Source organism: Bactrocera neohumeralis, unplaced genomic scaffold, assembly GCF_024586455.1.
Source record: "Bactrocera neohumeralis isolate Rockhampton unplaced genomic scaffold, APGP_CSIRO_Bneo_wtdbg2-racon-allhic-juicebox.fasta_v2 cluster09, whole genome shotgun sequence".
In the NCBI taxonomy this organism is placed as follows: Eukaryota; Metazoa; Arthropoda; class Insecta; order Diptera; family Tephritidae; genus Bactrocera; species Bactrocera neohumeralis.
Window position 1 is genome coordinate 4738164 of NW_026089622.1, and position 24581 is coordinate 4762744.

Consider the following 24581-nt stretch of genomic DNA (forward strand, 5'->3'; position numbering starts at 1 on the left):
ATGCCCTCAAATCATAATCCTCGTTTGCTGTGGTCATCAAAAGGGGGTCTCTTATCCGAGGCTGTTTACCAATTTTCATTGGGTATCTTTTTTACGTGGCGCATAACCCTGTGTAGGGAATGTTTCGCCTTCTCAATTTAGCTCGCTTTCAAACGGATGTGCATAGACTACCCAGAGGATACTTGGTCAAAAACCGGAAGCCGGCTTCAGCCATATGTAAAAGAATATTGTTATGGTCACCCATGAGTTACAGAAAACTGGTCCAAAGGTCATTGTTTGGTTATTCATTGGTCACTGGAAACTGGTGCAATGGCCATCGCGACACTTGCTATGGGTCATTTGTTTCGTTATTCATTGGTTAACACTGCTTATCGTAACAGTCATCTTTCTTATAAATAAAACAATTGAAATTTTTATTTTACTTCATTTTATTAAATTCTTTGAAAATTTATGGAAGTTTACAAGTTTTCATTCCTTTTTTTTCAAATTTCTAATAACTATTTAGGATAAGCTTTTAAATATTACAATTTATATCTTATTACAAACAGAATTTTCTTTTAAACTGAAATTTTGTTGGAACATTTATGTATGGTATTTACTATATTGACATTATTTTTTTGATAGAAAAATTATACTTCGTATAATTTACAATACTAACTACATTAATTCACTAATTCTTAATTTTTACGTATGTAAGCTAAATAAACAATAACATTTTAAATTACTTAATTTAAAACAATTACTATTTAGTAATTTAAATCTAATAAAATTAGTTATTGGGTCCGACTTGAGATTTTTCCTCCGAAATTTGCAAATATATAAAATAAATAGAAATAATTAAACTATTTTTTGTTTGTATTTGTTAATGCATCTACATTCAATTTTAAAAATAAATACTATAATTACTAATACTTACTATTAGATACACTCCAACTCTCACAAACGCAAGTAAGATATGCAAATTTCTTCACCAACTTGTATAGGTGCTACCGCTTTCAACATAACTATGACGTTTGAATAAGTAAATGTCGAATGAGCGTTCGGTACACAACTATGGTTTATCTTGTTTTGAAGTAGATAAAGTCCAGCACCCTCAATGTTGAGAAATTCGCCCGCGACTTTAAATAATACTTACGTATACGTGTGAAATAAAAAAACGTAATTTAAATATTAACTAATTTTAAATTGTTTTTAACTTTAAATTGTTAACTTACATTCTCCCACTTTATTGTAAATTTCATCAAGTTTTGTCTTATCACCTTCAGGCATTGGTAAATGGCTCACTTTTTACACCCATTCCGTTAACGTACTCGCGGCAATGTCCTGTGGTCGAATCGTTACATCCGTGAACTTATCACTCGTCACGTAAAAGCCTGTATTTCGTATTATGACATACGTGTTCGTAACGCTTCTATCGTAGTCTGGCATGATGACATACGGGAACGAGTATATAAACGTATCCGTTCGTTCGAATCGTCGTTCGAACGCAAATTACCAATCGTAATAGACAAATTTATAGAAACGTGAGCGAATTTTTTTAAATTTTATGTTTTTTTTTTAATTTTTAGTAATAAAGAACATAAATAAGAAACCAATGAATGGAATATCTCATTAAGAATTTAAAAAAATTATTTATATTAACAAAATTTTTGTATTTTAGTTGACAATAAAAAATAAAAATATTTACAAGGGTAAAGACATAGACAATTTCAACTTCAATTTATTAAAGAGTACTTTATTTGATCTCTTATTGATTGGCCGATTGCGGTGAGGCGGTTCGCTGCCTCGGTGTCGATATCCATTGTTTGATCAGAATCGCAATTCGGAGGATCATAATTTATTTTAAATTCCGATGGTTCGTTTGACGATACATCTTGCCTTGGAATGAATTTCATTGAACATAGCTTCACTTGCACCATCCGAAGCGTTTCTGTAAGGAGTTATGCACCATGGTTCCAATAGGTAGTCAGAATCCCCTGTTAAAATATAAATTAAATCAATGTGGTCAAACGAACAAAAAGAAAATATACCTAAAAGCCATGAATTTTCATTCCTGTTGTGCTGAAATCGTTCTTCCTAAACTCTTCTCTGGTCCGAGTGTTTCCAAACAAATGAGTCGTGGGCTGCACCACCGTATTGACAATTAATAGCCAAAATTTTGTAGGTGTGATCACATATCTGACAATACAAAATTTTACAAATATACATATACATATATACACATGTGCTCGTTTACTGTGAGTTTTTGAAAGTCAATAACTAAAAATTCTTTATATTTAGTAATATTACTATTTTAGTAAAGTGTATATTTGCCTCCAGGAATTTTATATTGCTGCACAAACTACTCTTTACACGTAAGGGAACCCTCTGGTAAAAACCGTATAAACTGTGAGCACAACTTCGTTTCCATTTCTTTAAGCGCATGGGATGTCAGCTTCGAAACAGTGCTTTGACAAATCCCAATCAAATAGTCTCTGCCTACACTGTGCTGGTATCCACCGGTAGCCAAATGTGAGAGCGTGGTTGCCAATTGTAGCACTGGAGACACTGCTCTGACGTCAGATTGCGTTAAACATATATTATTTAGGACATATTCAAAAGTCTCTTTAGTTAGACGAAATCGTTTTAAAAATCTGCAAAGCAAACTTCGTTAATGAGGTTTCATCATTTATTTTTTATATACCTACGCTGTATTCGGCAGTGCCAAAGGATTGCTCAGATCTCTTAGTTGTCTCCGCACTATTTTTTCATCCCCATCACTTTCACTAGAGCTCAAATAAAAAAACAAACTCGGATCCATCTTGATATTAAGCCATTGATATCTAAACTAACAAATTTATTGAATATTTTGTAACAGTTTTGACAGTTCCACATCTATTGTGACCTAAAAATACGATCCAAAGCAATGTGGAATTTAAAAACTGTTGTGAATTGAAAACACATTACGATCCGTTTGCTATCGTATGTCATAATGCCAATCGCCTCAAACGATTGACGCACGGATGTTACGATTCGACCCCTGACTATGTGCGCTATTCATACCCATTAATGTCTTTAAAGCCTCCGCGATGATGAACTAAAGACTAAAGCTCCAGTTATGCATGCTTGACTTGACCTAGCTAGACTTGAGAACTGTCACATAAAAGATCTGTTTAATGAGCCTTGCATGTATTTGATTACCGAACGCTTGACTTGAATTGAAAATCTGTTGAATTTAGAATTTCATGTTACGTTGACATTTCAGAGAGTGGCATCTTTGCTCTCTCCCTTTATTTTGACATTTCAGAGAGTGTCAGCTCGGTTCTTTCCCTCGCTTTTTTACATAGCACGCTTCATTTCATTTTAATCGTCTCTTTTAATTTTCTAAATTTAATTTGCCAGAAATAAATAATCGAAATAATCACAATGAATGATGAAAAATTAATAGAAGAAGTGCGTGCGCGAGTTAATTTTTACCATAAGTAAAAATGAGTCAAAAGAATATATTTTGAGCTGCACCGAAATGTGTTATTTATACTCTTAAGTGACTTATTACATGGTTCTTACTTCTATTTATACTAACTAATATGTTTACTTATTACTAGTTGATAGTTTGTTAAGATACAGATTATATTATTTGTTTAGGTTTGTTTATATATATATTGCTTGCTTAGATACAATTGCTTTGTTCTAAGATAAGGTTGTGGTATTCAAACTCAATGTTGTTTTGATACTTGTTTGTTTAGGATTATTTGTTGTAGTGACAGTGCACTTCAATTGTTCTAACTCAAGGTTGTTTCTGCATTCTGTTTACTGAAACAAAAGGTTGTTTTGATGTTTGTTACTATTATAAGGAATACATTCCTTAACTCGCGTGAAATTTTGTATAACAAGGCCTGCGTAGGCTACCGGGTGCCGAGCAAGAAGAAGGCTGCGTGGGTAAGCGTGGCAAAGGAGCTAGGTGCTACTGGTAATTAATTGTTATTATTATTTATTAGATTTTAATATATTTTGTATATATGTATATATATAGATAGAATTTAATAGTTTATCTTGGGTATATTTTACAGATGAGCAATGTTCGAAGAGGTGGCTGACTCTAAGGGAGAGATTCAGTAGGGACGTAAGGAAAATGGAGTCACCATCAGGAAGTGGGGCGAGTAACACCGAAACCTGGCCATTGTTCGATAATATGAGCTTTTTAAAACTATATATACAGCCCAGACAGTAAGTTAATCTTTTTTTTAATATTTTATACGTATTAAATATTTATTTCCGTTTTACAGAAATCGCTGCACCACAAACATTTTAGAAGATATGTATTCGCAGGAGCTGTTGGAGCCATTTAGTTTTGAAAGTTCTCCGACTATTTTATCGTCACCTTCGGAGTTGTCGTCTTCAACTCCGATCCGGAAAAGAGTCAAGAAAACAAACAGCGATGACGACAGCTGTTTCAAAGAAGCGTGCGAGCTATACAAAAGCATGTGTGCAGAGAGGAGCAATTGCAGCGAGGCGGTGAGGTCGTTTGGTGTTATGTTGACCTCTATCATGAACGGTATGAGCGAGGTAAAGCAAATGAAAGCAATACAAGTTTTAACAAATTCGTTATTTGCTATTAAATCGGAACCCGAATAATTTTTTTTTATTTTAAAATCATTTGTTTGTTGTTTTATACATATATTGAATTAATATGTAAAAATGTTTAAAACGCTTGTTACCTAGACATAAGAAACAACAATGTATCTCATTTTTCAAAAATAGTTTTAAAATTTTCAAAACATTAATTTTTTTTAAAATAGTTTTAAAAATGTTCAAAAGGGTTTTAAGAATGTTTTTGAAAAAATAAAATAATTTGTTTTTATAACTCTTTAATTTTGTATGTCTTTTATTTATTGTGTGCTATGTGGTTATGTTGGTAGTGATTAATGATTGGAAGGTTGTTGTCATTGTGTAGTTGCAAAAAACATTCACCAAATATTTTTAAAGAATGATAGCGTTTTGATAGGGAAAACTTATCCTATTTTGCCTAAAGTATGTACTTGTGATTATACGGCCTATGCCTTATTTACTAATTACATACCGTCATAATCATGATTTATTGTCGGTAAATAAAATATATATGTTTTCGTTAGAAGCATTACTTTACAGAATTCATTTGCCATATGCCTGTGTAATCTTCCTAATACAGATAATTACCATCTTTTTCAGTAAATAAAACAATATTTATAGATATATCCATGGTTTAATAAAATATCACAAAAAAGTTAACGTAACAAAAAGTATAGTATAAAGGTACTTAGATTACAATTTTATACATAAAAATATGTATATACATATTTCAAATGCATGAAATACACAAACATTGCTATACACTAAATACGATCTTCTTGAAATGAAACCGCTCCCTGATTTATAAAATAATCTGCCAAAAAATCCCTTACTCGGAATGCGAAACTAGATGCATTGCGTCGAGTTGTACATATTGGATGTAATGCACCTCCAACACTCTCTAAATCTTCACGCCATTCTCCCTCCAATATTCCATGGTCTGCGGTGTCTGTGTCTACAAATGTATCTGGACAATACCAACGATCATGGTCATTCAACATTACAAAATTGTGAAGAACCAAGCAGGTTAACACAATTTTTTCGCAGTTCTTTGGGCTAAAGTCTATTAGCTTTCGTAGAACACGCCATCGAGCAGTTAAAATACCAAAGCTATTTTCGATTACTCTACGAGCTCGGGATAACCGGTAATTGAAAATTGCTTTGTTTCGTGGCAGCTGTGCACCGGGGTAAGGTCGCATTAAGTTTTCCTTCAATGGAAACGCTGCGTCGGCCACAAAAAAATGTGGCAAATCTGTTGAGGATTCATTCCATAATGGAGCTCTTGGTGGTAGTGGGAATTTGTTTTCCAAGAGTGCTTGACCAAATTTAGTTTGCTGAAAGACACCTTGAAATAAAATAAAAATAAGTAAATATTGAAATATTGCAAATCTTTTAAAATACCTCCGTCACTTTGTCCGCCATAGCTACCAATGCTGGCAGAGGTGAACGTATACCTAGCATCGCAGGATGCCATTAAAACTATACTATAAAACTTTTTATAGTTATAAAATAACGAGCCTGAATTTTGTGGACGAATAATAGCTATATGCTTCCCGTCAATTGCTCCGACACAGTTGGGTATATTCCACAGTTTTAAAAAAATCTGCAGCAATGTCTTTATATTGTGCGGTAGTTGGCTCGCTAAGGTATATCGGGCACAGGTGTAACCAAAATATTTCACACGTTTCAAGTACGATATTCCGCACTGTTGTTTTCCCTAATTTATGCATCGAGGCTATGATCTCAAAAGGTGTTCCATAAGCGAGGTACCTCAAAAATAAATGAGAATACAATTAAATGAATATATGTACTTCAAGGATTGTTTTACTTACATTAAAGGAGGATGGGGTCATGTGTAGAAGTCCACGCAAGTGAGGAAAGTTCTCTGATCGCCATTCACTTGGGAGTGCCCAGAAACGATTCTTTTACATATGACTCAAGCAGCTCACGACTTCCGGTCTTTGACCAAGTATCCTCTGGGTAGCCTAAGAACATCCGTTCGAAGGTGAGCTAAAGTGAGAAGGCGAAACATCCCCTGCATAGGGTTGTGCGCTGGGTTTGGGACCCGCCACGTAAAAAGCCTACCCCAATGAAAAACGACAAACAGCCTCGGATGAGAAACCCCTCTTTTGATGACGACCATGGCAAACGAAATAAGGACAACGATATCAGGGCATGCACCTGAAATGTCCGGTCCCTTAATTGGTGCCGCTGCCCAGCTGGTTGATGTCCTCGTGAAAATAAAGGCTGATATCACCGCCGTCCAAGAAATGCGATGGACGGGACAAGGACAGAGACGAGTAGGTCCTTATGACATTTACTACAGTGGCCATATAAAGGAGCGCAAGTTTGGTGTGGGATTCGTGGTGGGACAGAGACTCCGTCGCCGAGTAAGTAAGCGGTGTCTACGCCAATTAAGAAGAAGAAGAAAGTTATAACCACTCTCTCCTCGACGCCAATTTGTTGTTTTGGTTTTTTTAAAAACGGACTAATGATATTTAAAAGAAGGTTGTATACTGGCCGATTTATCCGTGTTAAAGCAAATAGTTTTTGGTCGTCTTCTTTTAATTTTAAAAAACCCTTGTTCTTCCAGAAGAAACCATTTGGGTTTCTATCCCGATTTGCTGGATGAACGGACCAGCGGCGTTTACGTCTTCTTAATACTTTTCTTCTTTGAAGGCGAAGAATATTTAAATATAATAGTTCATGGAATAAATCACTATCCATTATTAAAGTTAATATATTCAGCAAAACAATTTGTTTTAATATTGATTAAATTTTCACAAGCTTCACATATCAAGTAAAGTTTCACATTTGTGTGCTCTCTCAACATTCAAAAACAGCTGATTTCTACGCGCTGTGTTTAGTATAATTGCAGTTACGTTTCACAAGTCACCTTTTTCGAAGCTGAGTTGAGTCAAGAATGCATAACTAGAGTTTAACACTTGGAAATATGTTACAACAATTTTCGGGAACATTACACTTACCGCAATTGCAATTGCTGTACAAAAAGTTGGTCCATTGTTGTTCAAAGTGTTCACCCATTCTGGATTGAAGTGACTGGAAAACTGTTTGTTTATACATGGCCATTAAACGAACAATTAACATAATCTTGCAAGCATGGTGTTGTTGGATTGTATTCTGGCAAAGGCACTACTAATGCATTGTTATTGGCTAAGCGACGCACATTTCATGTAACTGCAAGAATTTCTATCTGCAATTAGATATAGCAGATATAGCAGGTTCAGCAGGTTCAATGCCCACTGTAAATCTACGCGAATTGGTGCCTTTTGAATTTGTTACTATTGGTGGCGCCAGGGTTCCGAATGCCCACTGTAAATCTATTAACATATGTCGAATTGGTGCATGGTATTCGTAGGATCCACGATTAGCCTGTGAATTTGTTACTATTGGTGGCGGATTTGTGTTGATCGCAATTTCCCAATTGTTAATGATTGCTAATGCGAGTTATAAGATTTATCGAGAAAATATGTGCAGCTGCTTAAATTTCAATAATATTTCAAAAATATTTAATACTTCTTCTTCCAATAATTTGGTTTTTGCGGCAATTTTTAACGGATTCATTGTCAATATGTGCGTCTCACTCTTACACATTCGAAATTTTCGTATAATGAATATTGCTACACTTACAATAGAGTTTTCCATTTCAAGAGGAGGAAGCATCGTAGGCCTGGACCCCATGTCAGTGTGAAACTTTAATCTGAACTAAACCTAGGGATGGAAAGATTGTTTACAGAATCAATTCTCGATTCCGATTATTTTTATATATTTTTCGATTTTAAGAATTGATTAATCGAGCGCAAGAATCGATTCTTTCGATTTTAATCGATTTTAAATTAAAAAAACAAAAATTTATTTATTAAATCACAAGGCATTAATTGAATGAATAATTCAAATCGATTAAATAGAACACAAAAATAATTAAAAACAATTATATTTTTTGGTCTATAAATTAAATGATATTACAATAACTGGCATTTAAATATACATAAAGAAAAATACAAGAAAAACAGTATAGATTTGAAGGTTATAAATATAAACCTATATATTTACCTTTTTAGGTTGTGAGACATTTATTATTTCATCGTCACTCTCTTTTTCACTCAATGTGCGATTTTGATTAGGATTAGAAGCAGTTAAGGAAAGTTTATGTGATTTTTCGAGATGCTTGATTAAGCTAGACGTACTATTATTATATTTTAATTGCTTTCCACATTGGTGACACTGGACATTCGACCCGTTGTTTATTTTTTTAAAGTAAGTCCATACAGCTCTAGGCGCCATTTTAATAAATTTATCGTCAAGAATTAAGAATCGCGAGTTTTCTTGTGCTCGTATGTACTATGTATAACTTGAAACTAGTCACTTAATTAATAGTAAAGTCGAATGTCATAAATCGATTCTTAATCGACTTCAACTACTGAAGATCGATTCCGACAAATCGATTATTTTACGAGAAAACTCGATTCTCGAGTAGAATCGGAATCGAGTTTACCATCCCTAGCTAAACCTCAGAGAACGTCTATCATAGAGAATGTTCACGGCAGAGATAAAGAGATGTCCAACTCCTCTCTCACTGGAAGTGAGAGAACAATTGCTAAACGTCAAAACCTACTGAACTTTGACAGCTAATCGAGTTCAGTAGGTTTTGACGTTTAGCAATTGAAAAAGAGGGACGACCAGATTGAAATCTTACCAAAAAATATGTAAACGGAGGGATTTGTTGCATCGTTCAAGACCACTTATAAAAAATGTAAAACAATGAAAATTAAATAATTTCTGAAATTTAAAGATATTTGATCAAACGTTTTGTAATTTGAAGCATCATAGTTTTATTTTCAATGGAAAATTATTAAAAACATTTAATGATTGAGAGCTAACAAGCTTAAAGCCTATTATTGGGTATTGAAAGGACAAAAGGCAGTTGTTGTAATATTCTTTAAAAAGATTTAAATAGTTCCTCCATATAATAAATAACCACTATTTAGTAATTTTTAATCGTACTAAATGTTGGGTATTGGGTTGATAAATGCCCAAAAATTGTTATTTTGTTCAATCTGGCCATAATGGAAAATGTTATAAAAAACACTAATTTTGAGGCGCTATCACACTGGAATAAGTTTAACATCCCTTTATTCCTGGTTCACGGCGCGAAGAACGTAAAAATATTTTTCGCTAACTCGGTCGAGATGGAAGTGTTTCACTACTGCCAGCTCGGCAAATTTACAAACATTATGCGTATGGTCTGTCATATTTGTTTACATGCACGCATACATATATTATATACATATGAGCACATGTGCGACCGCTTGATCTTTTAAGAACTTTTAATGTAAATGTGTAAATTTAAAACTAATCACCATAAATCTATTTATATATTAATTATTTGGGTAATAATACATACCTTACTCTATTATATATTTTTAATGATTTTATGGAATCATCATGAAATACATAGGCAAATTGTAACATATGTATGTACATATGTACATACTTATGTACTAAGTATATGCTTTGATGCCAAATACTTATATACGGATCATATATGTATAAATTATATGCCGAGTCGATTGCGCATAGAAAATAAACGTATCTGTAGGAGTAAATTTGTTTACATTGGAATTAGCATTATTTTTCCCACTCAACACTGAAAATGCTCAATTCTGTTATTTTCGTGTTGAAACAAGCTTATAATTGGTCTGTGGTGAGACTCCTCCATCTCTGCCGAGTACCCCTTCGAAAAGTTACGATATTTGAAACGTGAACCTGCTCTATGATAGACGTTCTCTGTAAACCTCCTACGTGATGGTCAAAATGCATTTAGTTACGAAGTTATAAAATGCATTTACTTGGCCCCTCTGGTCCGAGTGTTTCCAAACAAATGAGTCGTGGGCTGCACCACCGTATTGACAGTTAATAGCCAAAATTTTGTAAGTGTGTTCACATATCTGACAATACAAAATTTAACAAATATACATATGTACATGTATATTCAAGAAATATATTATAATAGTAACTTACTATCATAGCTTTGATACTATGGTAGCCTTTTCTATTGAAGTACATGTGCTCGTTTACTGTGAGTTTTGAAAGCCGATGTGGGTACCATCAACGCACCCAATAACTAAAAATTCTTTATATTTAGTAATATTACTATTTTAGTAAAGTGTATATTTGCCTCCAGGAATTTTATATTGCTGCACAAACTACTCTTTACACGTAAGGGAATCCTCTGGTAAAAACCGTATAAACTGTGAGCACAACTTCGTTTCCATTTCTTTAAGCGCATGGGATGTCAGCTTCGAAACAGTGCTTTGACAAATCCCAATCAAATAGTCTCTGCCTACACTGTGCTGGTATCCACCGGTAGCCAAATGTGAGAGCGTGGTTGCCAATTGTAGCACTGGAGGCACTGCTCTGACGTCAGATTGCGTTAAACATATATTATTTAGGACATATTCAAAAGTCTCTTTAGTTAGACGAAATCGTTTTAAAAATCTGCAAAGCAAACTTCGTTAATGAGGTTTCATCATTTATTTTTTATATACCTACGCTGTATTCGGCAGTGCCAAAGGATTGCTCAGATCTCTTAGTTGTCTCCGCACTATTTTTTCATCCCCATCACTTTCACTAGAGCTCAAATAAAAAAACAAACTCGGATCCATCTTGATATTAAGCCATTGATATCTAAACTAACAAATTTATTGAATATTTTGTAACAGTTTTGACAGTTCCACATCTATTGTGACCTAAAAATACGATCCAAAGCAATGTGGAATTTAAAAACTGTTGTGAATTGAAAACACATTACGATCCGTTTGCTATCGTATGTCATAATGCCAATCGCCTCAAACGATTGACGCACGGATGTTACGATTCGACCCCTGACTATGTGCGCTATTCATACCTATTAATGTCTTTAAAGCCTCCGCGATGATGAACTAAAGACTAAAGCTCCAGTTATGCATGCTTGACTTGACCTAGCTAGACTTGAGAACTGTCACATAAAAGATCTGTTTAATGAGCCTTGCATGTATTTGATTACCGAACGCTTGACTTGAATTGAAAATCTGTTGAATTTAGAATTTCATGTTACGTTGACATTTCAGAGAGTGGCATCTTTGCTCTCTCCCTTTATTTTGACATTTCAGAGAGTGTCAGCTCGGTTCTTTCCCTCGCTTTTTTACATAGCACGCTTCATTTCATTTTAATCGTCTCTTTTAATTTTCTAAATTTAATTTGCCAGAAATAAATAATCGAAATAATCACAATGAATGATGAAAAATTAATAGAAGAAGTGCGTGCGCGTGAAATTTTGTATAACAAGGCCTGCGTAGGCTACCGGGTGCCGAGCAAGAAGAAGGCTGCGTGGGTAAGCGTGGCAAAGGAGCTAGTTGCTACTGGTAATTAATTGTTATTATTATTTATTAGATTTTAATATATTTTGTATATATGTATATATATAGATAGAATTTAATAGTTTATCTTGGGTATATTTTACAGATGAGCAATGTTCGAAGAGGTGGCTGACTCTAAGGGAGAGATTCAGTAGGGACGTAAGGAAAATGGAGTCACCATCAGGAAGTGGGGCGAGTAACACCGAAACCTGGCCATTGTTCGATAATATGAGCTTTTTAAAACTATATATACAGCCCAGACAGTAAGTTAATCTTTTTTTTTTAATATTTTATACGTATTAAATATTTATTTCCGTTTTACAGAAATCGCTGCACCACAAACATTTTAGAAGATATGTATTCGCAGGAGCTGTTGGAGCCATTTAGTTTTGAAAGTTCTCCGACTATTTTATCGTCACCTTCGGAGTTGTCGTCTTCAACTCCGATCCGGAAAAGAGTCAAGAAAACAAACAGCGATGACGACAGCTGTTTCAAAGAAGCGTGCGAGCTATACAAAAGCATGTGTGCAGAGAGGAGCAATTGCAGCGAGGCGGTGAGGTCGTTTGGTGTTATGTTGACCTCTATCATGAACGGTATGAGCGAGGTAAAGCAAATGAAAGCAATACAAGTTTTAACAAATTCGTTATTTGCTATTAAATCGGAACCCGAATAATTTTTTTTTTATTTTAAAATCATTTGTTTGTTGTTTTATACATATATTGAATTAATATGTAAAAATGTTTAAAACGCTTGTTACCTAGACATAAGAAACAACAATGTATCTCATTTTTCAAAAATAGTTTTAAAATTTTCAAAACATTAATTTTTTTTAAAATAGTTTTAAAAATGTTCAAAAGGGTTTTAAGAATGTTTTTGAAAAAATAAAATAATTTGTTTTTATAACTCTTTAATTTTGTATGTCTTTTATTTATTGTGTGCTATGTGGTTATGTTGGTAGTGATTAATGATTGGAAGGTTGTTGTCATTGTGTAGTTGCAAAAAACATTCACCAAATATTTTTAAAGAATGATAGCGTTTTGATAGGGAAAACTTATCCTATTTTGCCTAAAGTATGTACTTGTGATTATACGGCCTATGCCTTATTTACTAATTACATACCGTCATAATCATGATTTATTGTCGGTAAATAAAATATATATGTTTTCGTTAGAAGCATTACTTTACAGAATTCATTTGCCATATGCCTGTGTAATCTTCCTAATACAGATAATTACCATCTTTTTCAGTAAATAAAACAATATTTATAGATATATCCATGGTTTAATAAAATATCACAAAAAAGTTAACGTAACAAAAAGTATAGTATAAAGGTACTTAGATTACAATTTTATACATAAAAATATGTACATATATATTTCAAATGCATGAAATACACAAACATTGCTATACACTAAATACGATCTTCTTGAAATGAAACCGCTCCCTGATTTATAAAATAATCTGCCAAAAAATCCCTTACTCGGAATGCGAAACTAGATGCATTGCGTTGAGTTGTACATATTGGATGTAATGCACCTCCAACACTCTCTAAATCTTCACGCCATTCTCCCTCCAATATTCCATGGTCTGCGGTGTCTGTGTCTACAAATGTATCTGGACAATACCAACGATCATGGTCATTCAACATTACAAAATTGTGAAGAACCAAGCAGGTTAACACAATTTTTTCGCAGTTCTTTGGGCTAAAGTCTATTAGCTTTCGTAGAACACGCCATCGAGCTGTTAAAATACCAAAGCTATTTTCGATTACTCTCGAGCTCGGGATAACCGGTAATTGAAAATTGCTTTGTCTCGTGGCAGCTGTGCACCGGGGTAAGGTCGCATTAAGTTTTCCTTCAATGGAAACGCTCCGTCGGCCACAAAAAAATGTGGAAAATCTGTTGAGGATTCATTCCATAATGGAGCTCTTGGTGGTAGTGGGAATTTGTTTTCCAAGAGTGCTTGACCAAATTTAGTTTGCTGAAAGACACCTTGAAATAAAATAAAAATAAGTAAATATTGAAATATTGCAAATCTTTTAAAATACCTCCGTCACTTTGTCCGCCATAGCTACCAATGCTGGCAGAGGTGAACGTATACCTAGCATCGCAGGATGCCATTAAAACTATACTATAAAACTTTTTATAGTTATAAAATAACGAGCCTGAATTTTGTGGACGAATAATAGCTATATGCTTCCCGTCAATTGCTCCGACACAGTTGGGTATATTCCACAGTTTTAAAAAAATCTGCAGCAATGTCTTTATATTGTGCGGTAGTTGGCTCGCTAAGGTATATCGGGCACAGGTGTAACCAAAATATTTCACACGTTTCAAGTACGATATTCCGCACTGTTGTTTTCCCTAATTTATGCATCGAGGCTATGATCTCAAAAGGTGTTCCATAAGCGAGGTACCTCAAAAATAAATGAGAATACAATTAAATGAATATATGTACTTCAAGGATTGTTTTACTTACATTAAAGGAGGATGGGGTCATGTGTAGAAGTCCACGCAAGTGAGGAAAGTTCTCTGATCGCCATTCACTTGGGAGTGCCCAGAAACGATTCTTTTACATATGACTCAAGCAGCTCACGACTTCCGGTCTTTGACCAAGTATCCTCTGGGTAGCCTAAGAACATCCGTTCGAAGGTGAGCTAAAGTGAGAAGGCGAAACATCCCCTGCATAGGGTTGTGCGCTGGGTTTGGGACCCGCCACGTAAAAAGCCTACCCCAATGAAAAACGACAAACAGCCTCGGATGAGAAACCCCTCTTTTGATGACGACCATGGCAAACGAAATAAGGACAACGATATCAGGGCATGCACCTGAAATGTCCGGTCCCTTAATTGGTGCCGCTGCCCAGCTGGTTGATGTCCTCGTGAAAATAAAGGCTGATATCACCGCCGTCCAAGAAATGCGATGGACGGGACAAGGACAGAGACGAGTAGGTCCTTATGACATTTACTACAGTGGCCATATAAAGGAGCGCAAGTTTGGTGTGGGATTCGTGGTGGGACAGAGACTCCGTCGCCGAGTAAGTAAGCGGTGTCTACGCCAATTAAGAAGAAGAAGAAAGTTATAACCACTCTCTCCTCGACGCCAATTTGTTGTTTTGGTTTTTTTAAAAACGGACTAATGATATTTAAAAGAAGGTTGTATACTGGCCGATTTATCCGTGTTAAAGCAAATAGTTTTTGGTCGTCTTCTTTTAATTTTAAAAAGTTCTTCCAGAAGAAACCATTTGGGTTTCTATCCCGATTTGCTGGATGAACGGACCAGCGGCGTTTACGTCTTCTTAATACTTTTCTTCTTTGAAGGCGAAGAATATTTAAATATAATAGTTCATGGAATAAATCACTATCCATTATTAAAGTTAATATATTCAGCAAAACAATTTGTTTTAATATTGATTAAATTTTCACAAGCTTCACATATCAAGTAAAGTTTCACATTTGTGTGCTCTCTCAACATTCAAAAACAGCTGATTTCTACGCGCTGTGTTTAGTATAATTGCAGTTACGTTTCACAAGTCACCTTTTTCGAAGCTGAGTTGAGTCAAGAATGCATAACTAGAGTTTAACACTTGGAAATATGTTACAACAATTTTCGGGAACATTACACTTACCGCAATTGCAATTGCTGTACAAAAAGTTGGTCCATTGTTGTTCAAAGTGTTCACCCATTCTGGATTGAAGTGACTGGAAAACTGTTTGTTTATACATGGCCATTAAACGAACAATTAACATAATCTTGCAAGCATGGTGTTGTTGGATTGTATTCTGGCAAAGGCACTACTAATGCATTGTTATTGGCTAAGCGACGCACATTTCATGTAACTGCAAGAATTTCTATCTGCAATTAGATATAGCAGATATAGCAGGTTCACCCAAATTCTACGCGACCTTTTCGCCAGGGTTCCGAATGCCCACTGTAAATCTATTAACATATGTCGAATTGGTGCATGGTATTCGTAGGATCCACGATTAGCCTGTGAATTTGTTACTATTGGTGGCGGATTTGTGTTGATCGCAATTTCCCAATTGTTAATGATTGCTAATGCGAGTTATAAGATTTATCGAGAAAATATGTGCAGCTGCTTAAATTTCAATAATATTTCAAAAATATTTAATACTTCTTCTTCCAATAATTTGGTTTTTGCGGCAATTTTTAACGGATTCATTGTCAATATGTGCGTCTCACTCTTACACATTCGAAATTTTCGTATAATGAATATTGCTACACTTACAATAGAGTTTTCCATTTCAAGAGGAGGAAGCATCGTAGGCCTGGACCCCATGTCAGTGTGAAACTTTAATCTGAACTAAACCTAGGGATGGAAAGATTGTTTACAGAATCAATTCTCGATTCCGATTATTTTTATATATTTTTCGATTTTAAGAATTGATTAATCGAGCGCAAGAATCGATTCTTTCGATTTTAATCGATTTTAAATTAAAAAAACAAAAATTTATTTATTAAATCACAAGGCATGAATTGAATGAATAATTCAAATCGATTAAATAGAACACAAAAATAATTAAAAACAATTATATTTTTTGGTCTATAAATTAAATGATATTACAATAACTGGCATTTAAATATACATAAAGAAAAATACAAGAAAAACAGTATAGATTTGAAGGTTATAAATATAAACCTATATATTTACCTTTTTAGGTTGTGAGACATTTATTATTTCATCGTCACTCTCTTTTTCACTCAATGTGCGATTTTGATTAGGATTAGAAGCAGTTAAGGAAAGTTTATGTGATTTTTCGAGATGCTTGATTAAGCTAGACGTACTATTATTATATTTTAATTGCTTTCCACATTGGTGACACTGGACATTCGACCCGTTGTTTATTTTTTTAAAGTAAGTCCATACAGCTCTAGGCGCCATTTTAATAAATTTATCGTCAAGAATTAAGAATCGCGAGTTTTCTTGTGCTCGTATGTACTATGTATAACTTGAAACTAGTCACTTAATTAATAGTAAAGTCGAATGTCATAAATCGATTCTTAATCGACTTCAACTACTGAAGATCGATTCCGACAAATCGATTATTTTACGAGAAAACTCGATTCTCGAGTAGAATCGGAATCGAGTTTACCATCCCTAGCTAAACCTCAGAGAACGTCTATCATAGAGAATGTTCACGGCAGAGATAAAGAGATGTCCAACTCCTCTCTCACTGGAAGTGAAAGAACAATTGCTAAACGTCAAAACCTACTGAACTTTGACAGCTAATCGAGTTCAGTAGGTTTTGACGTTTAGCAATTGAAAAAGAGGGACGACCAGATTGAAATCTTACCAAAAAATATGTAAACGGAGGGATTTGTTGCATCGTTCAAGACCACTTATAAAAAATGTAAAACAATGAAAATTAAATAATTTCTGAAATTTAAAGATATTTGATGAAACGTTTTGTAATTTGAAGCATCATAGTTTTATTTTCAATGGAAAATTATTAAAAACATTTAATGATTGAGAGCTAACAAGCTTAAAGCCTATTATTGGGTATTGAAAGGACAAAAGGCAGTTGTTGTAATATTCTTTAAAAAGATTTAAATAGTTCCTCCATATAATAAATAACCACTATTTAGTAATTTTTAATCGTACTAAATGTTGGGTATTGGGTTGATAAATGCCCAAAAATTGTTATTTTGTTCAATCTGGCCATAATGGAAAATGTTATAAAAAACACTAATTTTGAGGCGCTATCACACTGGAATAAGTTTAACATCCCTTTATTCCTGGTTCACGGCGCGAAGAACGTAAAAATATTTTTCGCTAACTCGGTCGAGATGGAAGTGTTTCACTACTGCCAGCTCGGCAAATTTACAAACATTATGCGTATGGTCTGTCATATTTGTTTACATGCACGCATACATATATTATATACATATGAGCACATGTGCGACCGCTTGATCTTTTAAGAACTTTTAATGTAAATGTGTAAATTTAAAACTAATCACCATAAATCTATTTATATTAATTACTTGGGTAATAATACATACCTTACTCTATTATATATTTTTAATGATTTTATGGAATCATCATGAAATACATAGGCAAATTGTAACATATGTATGTACATATGTACATACTTATGTACTAAGTATATGCTTTGATGCCAAATACTTATATACGGATCATATATGTATAAATTATATGCCGAGTCGATTGCGCATAGAAAATAAACGTATCTGTAGGAGTAAATTTGTTTACATTGGAATTAGCATTATTTTTCCCACTCAACACTGAAAATGCTCAATTCTGTTATTTTCGTGTTGAAACAAGCTCATAATTGGTCTGTGGTGAGACTCCTCCATCTCTGCCGAGTACCCCTTCGAAAAGTTACGATATTTGAAACGTGAACCTGCTCTATGATAGACGTCCTCTGTAAACCTCCTACGTGATGGTCAAAATGCATTTAGTTACGAAGTTATAAAATGCATTTACTTGGCCCCTCTGGTCCGAGTGTTTCCAAACAAATGAGTCGTGGGCTGCACCACCGTATTGACAGTTAATAGCCAAAATTTTGTAAGTGTGTTCACATATCTGACAATACAAAATTTAACAAATATACATATGTACATGTATATTCAAGAAATATATTATAATAGTAACTTACTATCATAGCTTTGATACTATGGTAGCCTTTTCTATTGAAGTACATGTGCTCGTTTACTGTGAGTTTTGAAAGCCGATGTGGATACCATCAATCTTGGCTGCAACATATTAGGACCTCGGAGCGCACGCACATCTAAAACACTGGAGACGTGTCTTCCGCCTATCACAAAATGATCGATCTGGTTGGTAGTTTTTCGATCCGGAGACAGGCAGGTAGCTTGATGATTTTTTTTGTGCTGAAATCTAGTACTACAGATAACCTTATTTCGGCCCCGGCGAAGTCGATCAGCCTCAACCCATTTGGGGATGTTTCGTCGTGGAGGCTGAATGTACCGACCGTAGTGCCAAAGATACCTTCTTTACCCACCCTGGCGTTAAAGTCGCCAAGCACGATTTTGACATCGTGGCGGGGGCATCTCTCATAAGTGCTCCAATCACTCATAAAAGACATCTTTAGTCACATCGTCCTTCTCTTCCGTCGGGGCGTGGGCGCAAATCAGCGATATGTTGCAGAACCTCGCTTTGATGCGGATTGTGGCTAGACGTTACTCGGTACGGTAGTACTCGGCGACGGCGTTTCTCTCCCACCACGAATCCAACACCAAACTTGCGCTCCTTTATATGGCCAGTGTAGTAAATGTCACAAGGACCTACTCGTCTCTGTCCTTGTCCCGTCCATCGCATTTCTTGGACGGCGGTGATATTTCGCCTTCTCACTTTAGCTCGCCTTCGAACATATGTTCTTAAGCTACCCAGAGGATACTTGGTCTAAAACCGGAAGTCGTGAGCTGCTTGAGCCAAATGTAAAATAATCGTTTCTGGCGGCTTCCCATCCCTCTGAAACGAATTCTGATGTCCCCCAATTTGGGTCGAACTTTTGGGTAGGGGCAAATTTTGAAATAGAATTGAAATTACCATTTCATTCTTATTATCTCTGAAAGTGAGGAGAACTAAAGCAATAACCACTATGGTATTTCAAAAAAATAATAAGTGAAGTGACCATTCCAAATCAAAAAGTTTACAATGAATCCACCATCCTCTACACCGCAAGATGAAGCAACTACATCAACAACTATCGAAAACCCAATGAGTCATATACCCAAGCATGATGTTAATGTTTTTGGTGTGTCTACTGATTTGACTGATCTTAATTTACCAACCCATCTGGATATCTTGAGATATTATTTTTACTTATGCGAACGTGCTAAAACAGAACAAAAAAGTTTTCCCATAAATCATTCACTATTCAAGTACAAGATAAGTTGATTGGAATTTGGGAAAAACTTGGTATGGAAATAATGCTGAAAAAAGTGTATGTAATAAATTGAATAAATTGCTTGACAAGTATCAAGAGCAAATCAAGAGAAGAAACACCACCCAACAATTTACAGAGTATGTAAAATCTCTGGAAACAATTTTTTACGTTGGAACATGTAAATGCGATTTGAAGGCAGCTCCATGTGCATGCGGCTGGGTTCCCGAACGCCTCAAAGAGTTCATGCACGATCAACATAATCAGAAAAGACTAACAATTAATGCATTTATGATGGAAACTGAAGAGCAAGGAGCAACGTCTATGTCATAAATGCCTACATACCAAGATCCCGATGATTCAACATACGCACCGCCACCGGTTTAGGAAGATATGGATAGAAGCACAAGTTCACAATACACAGAGAGATACGATTGTTTTAACTTTGCCTTGGTATGTGACAGATTTGGTGTGCCTGACAGAGTAGCATCAGCATTGGGAACCGATCTTTGGCAAGATTTTAAAATTAAAGATAAGCATGGGAAACCTCTCATCATGGATAAATCGAAAGTTCGCAGACAAGAAGTGCTTCGCAAACGGTTAGATGATACCAATTTGTTAGCGTTTTCATTCGATGGCAGAAAAGATGATACTTTAACGACAGATAAAATTGATGAGAAGTATCATACTAGGATGGTAAAAGAACCTCATCTTGTTATTTTGAGAGAACCCAATTCTGAATTGATTGGTTACGTAAGACTGGAACATGAAACCGCTGAATACAAAACAACCAAATTAAATGGTTTTTCCAACGATTAAAATATATCACTGGAAACATTAATTGCACTGACGGTGAGCCAACAAACACTGGCCCACACGGTGGAATTATACGACGACTCGAATTGCTGTAAAAAAGACCATTGCATTGGTTTGTTTGCCTTCTACACTTCAACGAACTTCCGTTTCGGCATTTGTTTGAAGCTTTGGATAAATCAACCAGCACTGGACCAAGATCGGCAACCGGAAAACTGAGCCGTCAAATCGAAACTTGTGAAACTCTTCCGGTAAGTTATTGCTATCACTCATTTATTATAATTGTCAACCATTTTTAATTATTTTATTATTATATATTTTTAGGTGGTGGACGGCTTTCAGAAAATTTAGTTGCAATATATGCCTCCTGCTCCAGAAAAAAATAATACATTGAAAGAATATTGAAATCAAGATGATCCACCGTTTAATGATCCAAAAATTCCATCACACATACAAGGAACGGAACGACATGTTCAATTGCTAGCTAGCGTTTCCAAACGGGTTATACCGGAAAATGTAGAGGCTGTTATGGCGACGGCATTAGAGAGCCGTGCGAAATTGCCCAGACTTGAAAGTAAAAAAGACTTCAAACAATTTTTTTTAGTTTCTTTTCTATAACTCACTTAAATTAATTTTTTCATTTACATATGTTCTGACTAAATAAATGTCTTAAGAGAAAAAATAGATATTATTCTAAATAAATAAATAAAAACAAAGAGAAAACATAGCCATTTAGCTGATTTTTTCATGTAAAGGCCAAAAATGGTGATTTTTTGAAATGATTGTATGGGGAACCTCCCAGGGGAGTTCCAGGGGGTGTGCCACTGGCATGGGTGGATCGGCCGTCCAAAGTTAGTGGGGTTGGTCATACATTTGGACTCGATTGGAGCACTCTAAATGGGTCAAAGTGGGATTTTTAAAAATTTGCCCCTACCCAAAAGTTCGACCCAAATTGGGGGACATCAAAATTCGTTTTAGAGGATGGTTCCTTCGGCACAGCTTCTTATTTTGATCCCTAGAATATGATTTCCATAGATCAATGGGCGATTTTTAAATCGACCCGCCCTAAGACACATACTTGTACATATGTATGTATGTAAGCTAATTTAACAATAATATTTTAAACTAATTAATTTAGAGCTATTAGTTTAAAGTAATTTAAATATGAAAATAATAATGAATGGATCCGGCTTGAGAATTTTTTTTCGAAATTCGCAAATATCAAAAATGGATAAAAAGAATGAAATTTTTCTTGTATTTGATAAAGTATCTACATTAAATTAAAAAAAAATACGTTAACTATAATACTTTACTATATAAGTACCTAATTGTTATAAAGAGGACTACAATATTTAACATGATATGCTAACGCTAATGATTCGATTATGTTATCTACGGTGGTCAAGATGGATTTCATTGTTAAAAAATTGTATGCAAAATCTTTTGTTTGCTACCCGTAGCATTTTGTTTCGTTATCTTAGCATTTTTGCTAACCAAACAAAACCATGCAAGACGGCTATTTGTTAGCGAACGTGTAAGTGACTTGTTATTGTTCACTTCTGTATACGTTAAACTACCTACGTAGGTGTTACCCATAAAATATACATTTGTTACCCATTTGTTACTTCTAACAAATTCAGTATATTGTGTACAAAACTAACTAACTTAACCTAATGAAAGTATTTAATACCATATACATATATACATATGTATACATATAAGTATACATAGTGGTTGAGGAATTATTAATTTTATAAATACGGGTTGTTAGTATTCATTTTCAAAGTTATTAATAGATAACATCCAACATCGCTATCCTTTGCCATTTCAGCCAAAACAACGCCCTCGATAAAGACCATATATTTTCGTTGAAAGGGACTTTCAAGATGAATTTTAGATTTCTGTAAATTTGAAATTTTTTTATTTTTTTCTATTACATATTATCATTTGCAACAACTTTCCGCTAATTTATCCACACACGCACGATATGCATGTACAATTACAGTCATACATATATTGATATCGCCCGTTTGTCTCGTGTTAAACACTGACCCAATGATGCCTTGTTCTTCAACGTTTATTAAATGCGGTTGGAATAGCGTGTCAAAACCTTTATCACGCATCACGGTAACTGTAGGAAGGAAAAAATTTTATATTATTAAAATTCGTTAGATGAAAACAATTGGTGACAAGCACAATTGTTTCCCACGCTACTCACTGTCCCATCTCAATGTCATAGGTGATATAGCAAAGTTTCTCTTTAATCATGCACAGTTTTTAAGGCAGCGGTTTAGTAAAGACCAAGCAGGAGCAACTGTGAAATAGTATTTTCATAATTTTTTTATGTTTCTTTTGCCTAACTTTATTATTATACAGGATATCAAAATCTTTCGATTCTTCAGTAGATTCGTGGGATGTTCTGTTAGCAGAATTTTTCAGTTCATCATCCACCATAAGGTCCTGTAAATGTTCTGTTATGCGACAGCAAGAATATAAGTATTTAGTAAACGACGCATGCCAAAGAAAATTACAATTTGACAACGGACAACAAATTAATCGCGAACCGATGTCCAATTAAAATCGAATTCTTATCAATTTCTTGTATAGAAAACTTGTTTACCTAAAAATTTTGCATGGATTATATTCGCAGGCAGCGATGCAATCTCCGAAGAAATTATCAATATACGTTTATAAGTTTTTCTCAGCTTGTTAACCTTCAAAAGTTTTAGTTAAAAAAATTCGCCTTGATTTCTATCTATAGGTATATATCCGTAGTATTTAAAAAAAGTTATTCGAAATTAAAATACTGAAGAAATAAGGATTTCGAAACACAAAAATAAGCCCTAAAATTGCGTTTGTTCCTGCTTCTGTTATTAATTTCTCTTCTTGAAAAATTGTGTATCGCCTTTTATCTTTGAACATATTAATACTTCGATTAGCCAGAAAGTCGATAGTTTTTCTCTCTCTCTCTCTTACTTGCACTTTCTCAAATTCAATTGAAGATTGCAGAAAATGTAACGGTGTTGGTGAATAGCTAGAATTGCTCCAATGTGTTTGTGCAATCTGCTACCTCCGTTCTGCAGGAATGATTAAGATGGGTTCCCTATATTAAGATAACCAAACAAAATGTCATAATTTCAATTGTTAACCTTTCCCAACCAAATTCCTAAGGAAATTCAATGATTTATTATATTCATTATGTATTAATTATGTATATTAAAATGTATAAAACAAATGTGTTCATTAATCCGACATATTCTCATCGTCACCGTCCATGTTCATATCGTCATCCTGATCATCGCTTATTTCATCGGGGTCGGTAACATGCGATTGACATTTAGGGCATTGACTTATAAAAATATAGATTGTTTTTTAAACCTACAAAGGCATACAAAAAAGTTTTGATTACGGGGATGTTCGAGCAAGCAAATAACTGCAGCAATATTGCGACAGTGTTGTTTTTCTGCAGATACTCAGCTGATACTTATATTGCAACATTTTTGCGTTGAATATGATGCCTTGCTATACTGCCGCAGTGATTGAGACTCGAACATCCCCTACTGCTTAAAAAGTTAAATTCTACAAATGTATATACTTTTTGTCTCGAATGTGTGCTGCGCTCCAGCTGCCACCCATCCAAGTAAGATATGCAAATTTCTTCACCAACTTGCATAGGTGCTACGGCTTTCAATACAACTATGTCGTTTGAATAAGAAAATGTCAAATGAACATTTAGTACACAACTGTGGGCAATTTTGCTTTGAAGCAGATAAAGTTCAGTACCTTCAGTGTTGAAAAATTCGTCATGACTTTAATAAATACATATGTATACGTGTGAAATAACAATACGAAATGTATAGCTATATTCTGTGAAA

General features: G+C 34.6%; 2 protein-coding genes and 1 pseudogene across 4 annotated transcripts; 1 reads left to right on the forward strand and 2 right to left on the reverse strand.

The window, feature by feature from the left end:
* The first annotated feature begins 3530 nt into the window (after nucleotides 1–3530).
* On the forward strand, nucleotides 3531–12780 carry LOC126763942 (transcription factor Adf-1-like). 3 transcript variants are annotated; one of them, XM_050481719.1, is made up of 3 exons: nucleotides 3531–3949; nucleotides 4050–4206; nucleotides 12330–12780. In XM_050481719.1, the coding sequence occupies exons 1-3, from the start codon at nucleotides 3814–3816 to the stop codon at nucleotides 12676–12678; spliced, it is 642 nt and encodes a 213-aa protein (XP_050337676.1). In that variant the 5' UTR covers nucleotides 3531–3813; the 3' UTR covers nucleotides 12679–12780. The 3 variants fall into 3 exon arrangements, with proteins under 3 accessions (XP_050337676.1, XP_050337675.1, XP_050337674.1); XM_050481718.1 differs by lacking the exon at nucleotides 4050–4206 and adding an exon at nucleotides 12112–12268; XM_050481717.1 differs by lacking the exon at nucleotides 12330–12780 and adding an exon at nucleotides 4266–4706.
* On the reverse strand, nucleotides 5243–7096 carry LOC126763939 (putative nuclease HARBI1). Its single transcript, XM_050481715.1, has 2 exons — nucleotides 5989–7096; nucleotides 5243–5932 (listed from the first exon to the last, which is right to left on the reverse strand). Exons 1-2 carry the CDS (start codon nucleotides 6059–6061, stop codon nucleotides 5352–5354), a joined length of 654 nt encoding a protein of 217 aa, XP_050337672.1. The 5' UTR covers nucleotides 6062–7096; the 3' UTR covers nucleotides 5243–5351.
* A 510-nt stretch (nucleotides 12781–13290) lies between the features above and the next one.
* On the reverse strand, nucleotides 13291–15898 carry LOC126763940 (putative nuclease HARBI1; annotated as a pseudogene).
* Between the last annotated feature and the right edge of the window lie 8683 nt (nucleotides 15899–24581).